Source organism: Cercospora kikuchii (genome assembly GCF_019650295.1).
Source record: "Cercospora kikuchii DNA, contig_00009, whole genome shotgun sequence".
NCBI classification, from domain to species: domain Eukaryota; kingdom Fungi; phylum Ascomycota; class Dothideomycetes; order Mycosphaerellales; family Mycosphaerellaceae; genus Cercospora; species Cercospora kikuchii.
The window spans coordinates 1,001,946-1,014,538 of record NW_025408590.1 but is presented as its reverse complement, the minus strand read 5'-3'; the positions used below and the strand labels follow the sequence as shown (position 1 = coordinate 1,014,538).

General features: G+C 52.1%; 6 protein-coding genes across 6 annotated transcripts; 1 reads left to right on the top strand and 5 right to left on the bottom strand.

Annotated features, from left to right (window-relative positions):
- Positions 1–471: 471 nt before the first annotated feature.
- Positions 472–1,844, bottom strand: CKM354_001250900 (uncharacterized protein; the record flags this gene model as incomplete). Its single annotated transcript, XM_044808031.1, has 2 exons — positions 472–1,252; positions 1,300–1,844. The coding sequence occupies 2 exons, from the start codon at positions 1,842–1,844 to the stop codon at positions 472–474; spliced, it is 1,326 nt and encodes a 441-aa protein (XP_044663966.1).
- A 1,302-nt stretch (positions 1,845–3,146) lies between these two features.
- Positions 3,147–5,015, top strand: CKM354_001250800 (uncharacterized protein; the record flags this gene model as incomplete). Its single annotated transcript, XM_044808030.1, has 1 exon — positions 3,147–5,015. One exon carries the CDS (start codon positions 3,147–3,149, stop codon positions 5,013–5,015), a length of 1,869 nt encoding a protein of 622 aa, XP_044663965.1.
- Positions 5,016–5,058: 43 nt separating this feature from the next.
- On the bottom strand, positions 5,059–7,470 carry CKM354_001250700 (uncharacterized protein; the record flags this gene model as incomplete). The annotated part of the gene is made up of 1 exon (XM_044808029.1): positions 5,059–7,470. The coding sequence occupies one exon, from the start codon at positions 7,468–7,470 to the stop codon at positions 5,059–5,061; it is 2,412 nt and encodes an 803-aa protein (XP_044663964.1).
- A 553-nt stretch (positions 7,471–8,023) lies between these two features.
- CKM354_001250600 (uncharacterized protein) lies at positions 8,024–9,061 on the bottom strand (the record flags this gene model as incomplete). The annotated part of the gene is made up of 1 exon (XM_044808028.1): positions 8,024–9,061. One exon carries the CDS (start codon positions 9,059–9,061, stop codon positions 8,024–8,026), a length of 1,038 nt encoding a protein of 345 aa, XP_044663963.1.
- A 1,014-nt stretch (positions 9,062–10,075) lies between these two features.
- On the bottom strand, positions 10,076–10,522 carry CKM354_001250500 (uncharacterized protein; the record flags this gene model as incomplete). Its single annotated transcript, XM_044808027.1, has 1 exon — positions 10,076–10,522. The coding sequence occupies one exon, from the start codon at positions 10,520–10,522 to the stop codon at positions 10,076–10,078; it is 447 nt and encodes a 148-aa protein (XP_044663962.1).
- Positions 10,523–11,596: 1,074 nt separating this feature from the next.
- On the bottom strand, positions 11,597–12,553 carry CKM354_001250400 (uncharacterized protein; the record flags this gene model as incomplete). Its single annotated transcript, XM_044808026.1, has 1 exon — positions 11,597–12,553. One exon carries the CDS (start codon positions 12,551–12,553, stop codon positions 11,597–11,599), a length of 957 nt encoding a protein of 318 aa, XP_044663961.1.
- Positions 12,554–12,593: the final 40 nt, after the last annotated feature.

The window sequence follows — 12,593 nt, the reverse complement described above, 5'->3', positions numbered from 1 at the left end:
TCGTGGGGCAGCCAAGGAATTGAACCTTCAGCCGCATCCCACACAGCACCGTGTCCTGATATCATATCTTGCAGGCTTGCAGCAGGATCGACCACTAGATCTAGTCGTTTCACAGTTGCAACAAATGCCTCACGATAGTCGTAGCTTAATGGATCGCTGCCAACCCGAATGTCTCCGTAGTGGCATGGCGGTGTCCATTCTCCCACAAAGCCTTGGCGGCATTGTTCTCTATGACGACGAAGGAGAATTAGGCGATTTGTTTTCGTGATGATTGGGCGCTCGCTCAAGGACATGGAGCTTCTCAATTGCTTTCGTTCTAACTACCCGGTTGATTCTCCGCACTGAGACTGTGGTAAGTTCAGACGCGATGCTCATGCCCAAAAAGAGGAAGACACGCAAGCAGAACATACAGAACTCCACGCTCAAGCAGCTCATAATGTCATGATGTCGGACCAATGTGCGGCAACTTCATCAAAGTAGCAGACACGCGCCAGCAGTCCCAACTGCCACAAGTATCCAGCTTCCCACGACGCCGAACCAGGTATTGCTAGCAATAGTTGCCGTTCTCACACCCGAGCTTGAAGATCCAGTCTGGCTCGCTGAGAACGTCGAACTCGTCCTGCTGATCGAGCTACTTGTTGTCGGAATATCCGTTGGAATGTAGTTTGGCAGATAAGTCGTGAAAGGCGCCTGGCTGACATTGAAACTTCCATCTGTCTGAGCAGCCAAAACCGGGGCTTGTGTCGCGCTTGTCGGGTTCGGCTTGGTGTCCTTCTGATCGGGATCCAGTAACACATCAATGACATGAATGACGCCATTGTAGATCATAATGTCTGCCTGCACAATTCGTGCCGAGTTCAAGAAGTAAGAATTTGGGTAGAACATCATGTTTGCGTTTTGTCCATCGTGCATCGGCAGTATTGCGCCATCTTGAAAGTCGGAGGAGTAGAGTGGTCCGCCATTTGGGAGTACTGATCCAGCGAGGACGTGGTAGCTAAGCAGATCCATGCGAGTCTCATTCGACATGCCGGTGATGGCATTGGAGACAGTCTCGAAGGCAACATTGGCCGGCACGAAGATTGTCACGTCTTTGGTGTCATTCAGATATTTCTGCAGCGAGTTGTCCGGCGTAGAGTACAGTGCTCCGAGGAAGGAGTTGATCGCAAACGGGTAGTTGGCCAAGTTGAAATCCTCTGCTGTGGGCACGAGGGGTGCGGGAGGGTTGAGAGGATTGTCGATTACCTGTACGATGCTGCACAAATCAGTGACCGCCTAGAGTGCCTCGCAAGATGTACTCACCCGCCCGAAAATGGAATGTCTTGTATCGATACCACGCTCCTCTCCGCAGCACCACTGATAAAGACCAGTTCCCATTTGTACTCTGGCGTATCCGGATTACCATTTTGCAGCACAGCACCAACTCTTTGTCCTCCGGACACGTTTGAGAAATTGCTCCCTATGGTCATGCTCGGCAAAAACGTGAAATTTGTGCTCAGTGTATCCGTGGTCCACTTGCCGAGCAGGACGTGATATGCGATCACGCGTGACATTTCTGTGGTATCATTGTTGGCCCAAATAGCACTGAGCGCTGGATTGTATTGAATGCGGTCAAGGGCATGATTCGAGAGTGCCAATACAGTGATCGGATTGTATTCGGCATCCTGACGCTCTTCGATGGCTTTGAGCGTCTCGGGAAGTTGCTCTGTTAGCAAGGTATTGAACGAACTGAGGTTCGCGTGTGCTGCGAGAACTTCGCTGAGGGATGACGACGCAGACAGATCGTTTTGAGCATTGCAACGTGAAAGCAGGGTGAACGCAATAGCTGCCAACGAGTGAAGCAACATTTTTGTGGGTACGTGAAATGTGGAACACAACCGGGAACGGAAGATTCGAGGAAGATCTTCTACTTGAGCTTTGCTCGTGCGGCCGCATGCTTCGCAACATCTCGATCAGTTTGGTAACCTATGCAAAGAAGCACACGCCGTGCCTGAGCGAAGGTTGAGTCTTGTCCAGAAAGGCGTTGTAGCTCGGAATAGCACCGAGGCGTGGCTGCATGAGGCGTTTGGTAACTCCCCTAAACAGAATAGCATCAACCGGATGCGTCTCCACGTGCTGACTCGTTTCGGCATCGCGGGACAAGGCGCAAAACGAGCAGCCGTGATGGTACCTGTGGTAGGTTAACCATGCAGCTAATTGCGTTGACTTCGAGGACACCGCAGAGAAACTGCTAGCTTTCTGCAAGCCTTCACGGCATGCACAAGCCAATAGCTGTGATGAGTTGACTGGATTGGGAACACGCTGGGCCAGATCGAGCAACGTTCCTTCGGCAGGATTCCGAAAATTGAGACTTAAGGTTCGACGCTGCACGCCAGCTGCGTAGTATGACTTTCTGATACGACGGTCTTCCGGTCTTAGCATAACCAAGGCACCAGAGTGGACCATGAATATGGAGCCGGACTGGAAACGCGTGCGAACCGAAAGGGTCCCAGACGAGCGAAGACAGGCCACGAGCAAGTGCTCAACATCGGTTGAAGTCGCCAAAGTATTAATAAAGTGAGTATCTCGAGGCCGTCGTATCTTAACAGTCCCGGCAGTGCCTAGGCGCGTCTCGAGTGCGGCAAGCGGTCACGTCTTGGAGAGAAGTGTGGCTTCGGGACTGTTTCACGCCGCCGATCACAGCTCATCATGGGGCGCCAGCTTCTTTCGCATAGTACTCGTCGGGAGCCGAGTATTTTTGACTCTGTCAAATGTGCTGACGCCGAAAGAAATGCCCGCGAGACTGTGTGATGGCATAGCAACCTGTGCGATGGAGAGAGGAAGTCATGCTGAGAGTCGGCAATCTCGTGGGAGCAGGGATCAAGATCTGCCGGCTTGGCGCTCTCCCATTGCACTTCACCTTCTCCTCGCTCCAGAATCTTGAGCGACCGGTGACCGTCGCCGGCGTGATATAGTCATGCAACAGTACCCATGAGAAGCCATATTTGCCCTCTTGCCATATTCACGAGGGCGGGCCAGAACGATGGCTTCTATAAGGGGAGGCAGCATCTGCAGCAAATGCCACGAATCTAAACAACAGGAATCGACATCACGAGCCAGTTCTGCGTGCCTTTCTCGAAGGCATATCACCGCATCTCATGGCAGGATCCATGCACAAGATTGAGCCCGGGACTATCATTCTCGTCAGGCGCCAGCATGCCTCCTACACATCGTCAAGCCTCTTGATGGTAACAGCGGCGGATGAGACCGACGAACAGTGTCTGAACAACATACAAGTGCAGGTCATGCCAACTTCAGCTGTGACGACTGAGCTCCGCGATCATCTGGTGCAGTTCGAGGATGCAGACGATGTCTCGAAATCGCACCATGTGCTTCAGTCACTTGTTACAACGGCCCTGAGGAATGGGCCGCCCGCCCCGCTCTCGCAATATGTCGCCGTAGAGGACTGGGTCTTCCCTAACCCCAGTGGCGGCACCCTGCGCAAGTACCTTCTCGGCGACAAATGTCCGAATCCGTCGTGCCAGGATGGCTACTGCATGGGCCGCGAACAAGTCTATCAAGCTTATCCATTTTTGCAAGCTGGGCTCCGGCCAGATGTGCTGCACTGGTGCCTGTCAGAAGTCCACGATTCTCCCATGCTATGCCTTGCATGCTATGGTTTCAAGACTGTGCGTAGCAACGAAAGAATCGCTATCGCCGCGTTGATGATCAACACAGGAAGACAACAGCCAACAATTACGGTAGCACAGAGAATCGACAATCACAGAAGCTACCTCGCACGTGTCCTCCGGCCCGCTCTCGGACACAATACTTTTGAACATTTCAGGTACCGTCTGCAATATTCTGCAGAAGCTGACGTCTTGCGCCCGTCCGATGCATCAATCAGTAGTACGGACATGTCGCACACCCATGGGAACCAGCGACCAACGCCAGAAGTGCTGGCAGCGACAGGGCTAGCACGAGACTCTTCAGGGTATCTCAAGTATCTGAATCCGACCTTGAAGGGTGGCGAAGGCAATCCTGCACATCCCGGCCGGAGAAGCACTCAGCAGCAGCTTGAGAGTATCAGTGGCTCAGGTCAACGTCGCTCGACTCGCACGTCTGCGCGGTCGATGCAACAGGCCACAAATCTGACTCCTGCGCAGTTGGCTGGGCGGGCTGCCAGGGCGAGATATGATCGACTGCGTGCACAACAAGTCGCCGAGAGTCAAGCAACATATTCCGCCTCGGTAGTCAATCCTACAGCCGGCCCATCTCGTAACGCATCAAGTTCTGCATCACGCCCCGGGTCAAGTCGAACTCGATCGTCTGTACACCGGCCACCGAGAGCTGAGGTAGGTCGATCACGCTCTTCCGCCCAGCCTGCACCCTTTGTGTACCAGGAAGCATCGAGTCCCAGGCTCTCCGTGGCAGAGAGATCAGTACCCAGAGCCTCCGTCGCAGAGCCATCGATTCCACGCACCACACTACACCCTCCGACACAACCACCGGTCACTCAACCACTGCCGATCATACCCGAAACGCCGCAACCCCCAATTCCGCCATTGACTCTCCGCAGCAGCAGTCCGGGATGGCAGGAAATCCCTCCATCCCTACAACAACAGTGGCAAGCAACCCCAGCCTGGCAGCCAATTCCACCTACCTTGCAACAACAGTGGCAAGCAACTCCTACCTGGCAACCAATCCCACCTACTTTGCAACAACAATGGAACAATGAATCCGACTGGCAACCCATCCCTCCCGACATGGTAGAAGAAATGCAAAAAGGCAATCCCACATACCCCGCCCGTCAACAAGCCATTCAAGACATGGCAAAGTCACGTTTCAAGAACTGGATCAAAAGAAATCGCAAAAAGGGCGATGGCAAATGTCCGGTCTGTTTGTGCTTATTAGGAGACAATGGCGATGAGACGTACATTTTGACGACACTTTGCGGGCACGATTTTCACGAGGAATGTGTGTTGGAGTGGTTTAAGACGAATGATGGGTGTCCTATGTGTAGGATGAAGCAGGAATAGGGCATTGGGACTAAGTTGCATTCTTTGACGTGTCTGCCGACGTCTATTTCTCTATCACACACTCATCTCTCAGAGTCACGTTCGCCTCCCACTCTTGCCAGAATTGCTCTCCCAGCTCGGCAAGTTCATCGATCTCCTCTTCTTTTGGTACCCAGAAGACCAGTCCAGCTGGCACGGCCCCGATAACTTCTGCCGAAAATCGGGCCATTCCGTCACCACGCTCTCCCAAGTACGCTTCGAACGCCTCGAAAGTATAATCACAATCAAAGACTCGCAGCTTCTGGCATTCTTCCTTGCCAAGTGAAACCTTTGCGTCCTTGGTAAGTTGACCTCCGATGCCAAATTTCCCAGTACGTACTAAATCCTCGATTTCTTTGCAAGCCATCCACAGTGCAGTATTCTCAATCTGCCGGCCCTCGCACTTCGCAGTGTCCAGAGAGTCAAGAGACTTGTGTGCGATCCGAACACACATATCATCTCGGGCAAAATCGGGATCGTTCCATTTAAAGCCGATGTGCTTGCCGATTTCTCGGCACTGGTCTATGAATGCGACATAGTTGAAGTTGAAGACTGGCTCGTCCGCTTCGATGTATGATCGCAGAGATTCGAGTGTCTCGATGATTGAGTAACCTGCAACTTTGGTCGCCGTGGTAGTGTTTCGGGTTCTTTGCTTCGCAAGAGCTTTGGCGATCGTTCCGATATTGCTAGGATCATTTGATGTGGTCTGGAGCAGCTTCAGACATTCGCACGTGGGCTTAACAGTTTTGCACCTCTTAGCAATTTGGCGTTGGCTTGGGTGGCCTGTGGGGCCGAGTTCCCATGGCGGTACTTCAAGCGCTTGGAGAAAGCGTTTCAACGGTGTGTGCGAACTGTGCATATTGTCCGTACGAAGGAGCATTTGCTGCCCATGCCGGTCGATGAAGGTCTCCATGTCTCCCCAACGTGAGCGAAACAGTCCAAGCTTCTTGCCTTCCTTGTACACATGAGCAAGGGCAATGACCGTGCTCGTCCGGTTGGCTTCTCTGCAATCAGCTCTTGCCTTGTCAAGTAGGGCGTTGAATAAATTGTCCATGGCCGCAGTTGGTGTCTCCGTGAAGTGTGCGATCGCCTTCCCTGGCAATGCTCCTGCCAGAGCAGTTGGGCACTGTACTTTCTTAATGATCGCTACCAGCTGATAGCTGGGCTCCATAATATCGCGCTGCGCCGATTGCGCCTGCATCGCCAGAGATCGAAGCCCATCCAGGCTCGACAGACTTGGAAGATCAAGCGGAAAGCGATGCGCCATCTGCGCAACGGCGTTGAGGTAGATGTCAGAGCCCAGACCCGCCTCACAGCCAAGCATTTCATGAATGAAGCACTCAATGTCAGCAGCATGAACAAGCCAAAGTGGCAATTTCGAGGTCTCGATGTACTCCAAAAGTCCCTTGTTGAAAGGTGAGAGGTGATTGATTCCTTCTTTGCCGTCACCTTTGCCAGCACACAGATCCACCTGAGCACGGATGTGTTCGATCTGGTTGCGCAGAATCGCTCCAAAATCGGAGCAGCTGTTCTCAAAAACCATCACCGATGGAGGTTTGAGCGTCGTCTGCTGGGAGACTCTGACTTTCTCGAAGATGTCGATCAACATCGTCGCTGCCGTCGGTCGCATCAGAGCGACCTCGTCATCAGTGGGACCCGTGCCAGATCTTAAAGGACAGAGGAAGGCGGTCTTGTACCCGTGTCTGACCTGCACTCCAAATAGCCCTTGGAGCTGATGCCATGAACGTAAATGAGGGCGCTGCGACGTTAAGGAGTTCTCGAAATCTTGCATCAATGCATACGCCGCGTTCGTTAACGCTGCACACGTCAAAATGCTGCCTTGTCCTTCCAAGAGAGACTTCCAAACGCTGAATAGATATGATTGCACCTTCCAGAATCGGCCCAGTAATTCCAAGACTGCTGATCGGTCGGCATCTCTCAGCGTCGCCATTTCGAAAGGTGCTTCACCCAACGGTGTTGACGACGGCTCACATAGCGCCAGTCGTGAAAATCGCTTGCCAACATCTTTTTCTGGACGTCTCAACGGAGTTTGTGCTCTCTTAGGCTGATCGTGCAGGCGTGGTCGCCGATGCGGTCCAAGAATTCCGCGGACTTCCTTCAGCATATCTATCATGTGCTGGTGATCAGCGATAGCTTTTTGTGTCGAGAGGACCAATTCAGTATGATAGCGAAGGCTCGTTTCGCGTCCATCGATCGCTGTGCGTATGTCTTCGAATATCTTGTCCGGGACCCATCCTGAGACTTTACTGGCCAGCTTGGGGAGATGGCCAACTTTCGCGCGCCCATCTGGGTGAAGGTGCGCCGTGATGTTACCGTGGCAGCGGGCAACAGTAATCAAGTATCCGACCACTCGATCTGTCGCCGACTTGTAGGTGTCTCGATCTGCACAGGGAGGTGCATACTTTGAGCCAGCCATCGTTGTCGGTACGGTGGTCTCCGTGCTGTAGGTATCAACGATCACGAACGAGAACCTCGAAGTCCAGATCTGAGTGCGAAATCCGCCATTCTGATGTGAGAATATTCGAGAGAGGGGAGTCTGCTTGAACTTGAGCTCGAGTATGCTGGCATCCAAATCGTCAAAGTATAAGTAGCAAAAGAGCTCGAGCAGCGTCCTGTACAAGGCTTGCAACAATGACAAAAGGATTTCGAGCATGTGCAAAGCAACGGAACAGGCAACAATATTCCTTGGAGTGAATTGATCTCGGTAACAAGAAGCCGAAAACCACTCATTCACCCAACATCAATACATGCACGAGCGGCACAGCCCGTTTTTCACTCAACAGTTCACCCTATTCTTTGACTCGAGGTTGCTGAAGGACTCCATGTCTATAGTGTTGCTAATACGAAGTTCGAGGTGGGTAGCTGCGATTTTTTTTTTGGCATGTTGAACATTTCTGATTTGCTGGTCTCGAACTTGTGCTGTCGATTTGGCCTGTAAATTCCGCTGATGTCTGTATGCTCTCCCCAAGCTATCCAGGCTGGTCAAACCCCCTCTTATTCAAGCTCAGCAGGCAGCTTTCGTGCTCACAAGTTTTCGAACGAAACCTGCTCGTGCACACCGGCCCTTGTACAGACAGGTTCGCCTCTTTCTTCTCGTACTGTACTCGCACAGCACGATCAAGCGCCAACAGTCCCCAAAGATTGTTGCCCTCTCTCAATATATTGCTCACGTCCTTGTCAGAGACTTCAGCCTTAGCCAAGAATGTCAAGTGCCCTGCACCAGAGTCCACGATTGTCATCGGTAGCTTTGTGAGGCTCTTGCCTTTGGTCCTCAAGTACCCTTCGAAAAGTTGTCTTGGTCGCTCTGGATCGAATGGTTGCAATCTATGCTTGACCTCTGACGCCGCCAAGTTCGATGTCTCTTGGGACAGAACATCTCCGCTCTGCTTGATGAAATCCTCAAGAACCTTCGCAGCTGTGCCAATGAACAGAAACTTGAGCATCTGCTTGCCCTGGGCATTGGCATCTGCTGCGCACTTCAGAGCGTCGTAGGTGAACTGGAATGTCGAGACCTCTTCAACAGGTCCCTGTGGATTGGCATAGTCTGCAAGCTCAACACCAAGGGAACCGCACATTGCTCGAAGGCGAAGGTAGTCAAAGTTCAGCATTGGCTCTGCGTCTTTGAGCTCAGCCAAGACGGTATCAAGGAGCTGCTTGAGAGTGAGGTCCTTGCGTTTATTTCGTGTGGTCACATCAGCCGTATGCCGTCCGTCAGTTGCGGTGAGCTCAGACAGCACGCTGGTGACAAGATCATCTTCCTCCACGCCAAGCTCTTGGACGGTAGCTTTCCAGTATAGTGATTCCACCAGTCTGGATGTTGGCTGCAGAGGGTTACATTTTCGAGCGACTTGTTTCCGAGTCGGAGGCTTGGTTGACTGCCTCGCCCTGAATGCTGGCCCATGTACGCCCAGTGCTTCCTTGACAAGCTTCAAGAGACCGTAGTGGTCGCTCGATGCATCACCACTGAGGTTCAGCTGCTTAGCAAGGTACTTGAGAAAGAGGTCCATGTCCGGCCAAACCATCTTCACAAGGCCGTAGTGCCGACAAGATGTATGCCTCGTCGTTCGCTCGCTCACAGACAGCCTTCGTGTTGATCAGATTGGTGAGGAACAACTTTCGCATCGCTGAAGTCGGCGTTCCAGATGCGTGCAAGACAAGCTCGCGAGCACCAGGCCAGCGACTTCTAATCCCGGAACTTCCAGTTGGAGGCGGATCTCTCATCAGCAGCTCTCATGAGTCCGTATGCAAGTTCGGCCAGGACGCAAAAAATGTTGAAGGAGACTATGTTGTCGGCCTCGGTCTAGGCCTCGAAAGCTTGCATCACGAAGTGATGGACATCATCGAAGTCGCGTGATAGGCCTCATGCAGCGAAGCTCGACTCACTGTAGTCGTCTTCGTTTTCCTCAGGAACAGGAGATGGCTTCAGCTGGCTAGTAGTCTTCTTTGCAGGCTTGCACTTGCTGAGTACCGCAGAACCTAGGGTAGTCGTAGTCCGTTCATACACTTCCATTCTGGTAGCAGCTGCATCAAGTCCACGCAGATCTCAAAGCATGCGTTGACGGAAGCCACAGAGCAGCGAAGTATTGGTTGACATGCTGCAAATCCAGCCGCAATCACATAAAGTAGTGCTGAGTCTCGAATGAGCAGTCTGGTGTATAGGTATATCAGTCAATCAGTATACAAGTCATGCAATGATAGAATGAAAGTGAAATGATACGGAAGGGAGACGCCACAAAATACAAGAAGAAATGAATTGAAATATCCAAAATGCCCATCAATACATCCAAGCAAGCCAGATCAGCTTGCTCTGCCCATCAGCAACATGGAGCAACGAAAGTCCCAGATATCGTCATCATGATTTTCGTCTCAAACCAAATCAAGCAAAGGGCAAGACAAAGACAAAGAAGAAACAGAGGAAACAAAAGCCAACTCAACTCACAAACACCACAAACCGCCTCCTATGTTTTGTTTCCCATCAAGAACAAGCCCCAGGAAAACACCGAGATTGATGCGGATGCACCTCAAGCAGCCGCAGCCGTTCGCTTAGCAGCTGGCTCCATCGTCTTAGTCCCCTCGAAGACCGGCGGCTTATATGTCAGATTCTTGAAAAAGTCCTGACCAATTCGGCCAAAAGCCAGCAAACCATCCTTGCCCTTTGGATCAGGCTTCGGGTTGAGAGTGTAATGGGGTAGCACAGGAGCGTCTTCTGGACAAGCAATGAGCAGGCCTCCTTTGTTACAAGAACGCTTCTTGATTAGAGTTTGGAATGTAGGTGTTGGTGCGGGAAGGTCGTTGATGTCGGGAGTGGACAGTGCTGCAGTTGGTGTTATAGAAGCGATCATCTGTGTGGTGGTGATAGCCTCTGGCGCCAACTTTTGGTGAGCAGGTAGCGCACTGGAAGGAATGTAGGCTGCTGCTGCGTACTGGCCAGCCAGTAGAGCGCACGCGTAGAAGCTGGTCGTAAGCATTGTCGTTAGATTCCGGTGAGAGTTGTTATGCTAAGAAATGGATAGCAGCGTATAAGAAAGTGCAGAGCGTATCGTGTGTCCGAATTGCCGCGATGGGGAAGCATCTATACGTGCCGATCAGCGTTCTTTACCTTTAACAATGGTCTTTGAGCATGATGAATGGCGGAGACGCAACAAGACACAGAATAGCCCATCTCTCTTTGTGCGTCCTCGACAGACAGGCCTGCCAAAAGTCAATCGACACATTCTGACGTATACCATAGGCGTACCTTTTGTTCTCTGTATCGAATGTCGCTACCTCCTTCTCAGGTGCTTCCAATGAATTGAATTATGTGACTTCTATCCGTGCAGACTGTAACTCCCAGCCAGACTGTGTGACGACATGCTGTCTCGTTCCGGTGGCGGCAAGGGCTCAATTGCAGAGCTCGCTGAATTACCTCTTGCTATCTGTCCTGCCGTAGGTCGGGTGGTGTAGACAAAACTGCCCTGCTGGCGAAGAGTACTTCTAGCTGTCGCTCATCACAATCTGCTCCGATTGCCGTCGCATCGTCGCCATTTACTTATACGCTATCGCTTCGTAGTGTTGTCGCAGTATCAGATTACAATATTATTGCAGTGCCTGTCTCTGTCTCAACACTCCGATGATGACAATCGCAAGGACAATTCACGCTGACTAATCTCTGGGTCCCCTGTGCCTTCCACCGTTCAATCTGTGAATCAATGCCAAGGCAAACATCAGCTAGCGCGAAAGATGTGCAAGGGGTGTGATTGGATACTACTAATAATTCACCCCCACTTCCCTGCGCCTTTTACCCGCCTGTCTGCTCTGCAGCCTGCGTCCAGCAGCGGCACTGTCGCCTTATTTGGCGAGCAAAGACATGTCCTCCGTACTTATTCCTCCATGAGACTCCGCATGCTTCCCGCAAGAAGTCATAGATCCATGTACTTGGACCTACGGTACCGTCGTACAGCCTCACAGACGATGAGAAAATGTTGACTTCATTCTTGATTGTCCAGATCCCTATACGCGTGAAAAGACAACCCGAGAGCTACGATGCAGTTGCCATGAAACTTCTAAAAATCTGCCATAGTCGCCGTGCCCAACACCGCCATGAACCAAAAGGCACCCCAGCGTCCGTTATTTGGAAATCCTGACATGTCCTTCCCCTTCAGTGTCAGCCTCGACATACTGCCCACAAAGCTCAACACGACGACGATCTCCTCTAGCCGACTTCGGGGATGCCCCGGCTCCCATTTCAATTCCGCATTGTGTTTCTCCCCTTGCACCAGTTTCCACTTCGCGATGCGATTGTGAAAAGTGGTGTCAGCGAGAGCGTAGCCGCTTGGAATCCGAGTCCAGACAAGCTCTCGTGTGCCACTTCCAGACTTCGTGGGGGCATCGAGAGCTGCGGGAACAGTGAAGGTGTATGAGGTAGGGTGTGGCCGTCCGATTCTGGCTCGAACTTGGACGAGTCTGGCTTCTCTGTCGCTATTGCCTTCCAGACCAGTGGTGAACATCTGGAAACTATTGTCTGTAGGCGAAAAGTTTACGGTGCCGAGGCAATTGCCACGAGAAGTGTCGGTGCCTGAATAAAGCTTGATGATCGATGGCGATGTTTTGTGAAGAGAAGCAACAAGTCGATATTCTGTGGAAGTCGAGCTGCCTTCGTCTTCGGAAGTGAGTGACACCAGACGCGCCTTCGAGGTTATGCCATTGCCTTTGAAGAAATGTACCACTTGCGGTAGAGGGCCTGGATATACAGCCTGGCTCGCGCGTTGTTGGGCGCTGTTCGAGCTGGATGCAGCGTTGGCTTCTCGATATGTTGGCGGAGGCGCGCTCCCGGGTGATGAGGGACTATCGTAATCGCTCGCATTGTCCACGAACATCATGTAGCTTTCCGTTCGAGCTACTGTCGCCGGAGGCATATTCTGGTCGAAAGCGGGTGGCGCATCTTGCTGGCTCTCTGCAAAGCTCGGCCCCTGTGTTGCGCTAGGATTATTGATATCACTGGGCACATCTTGCTTGCTCATTGTTGGCGCTGGGCATATGAACCTAGAAGCGTTCGCGGTG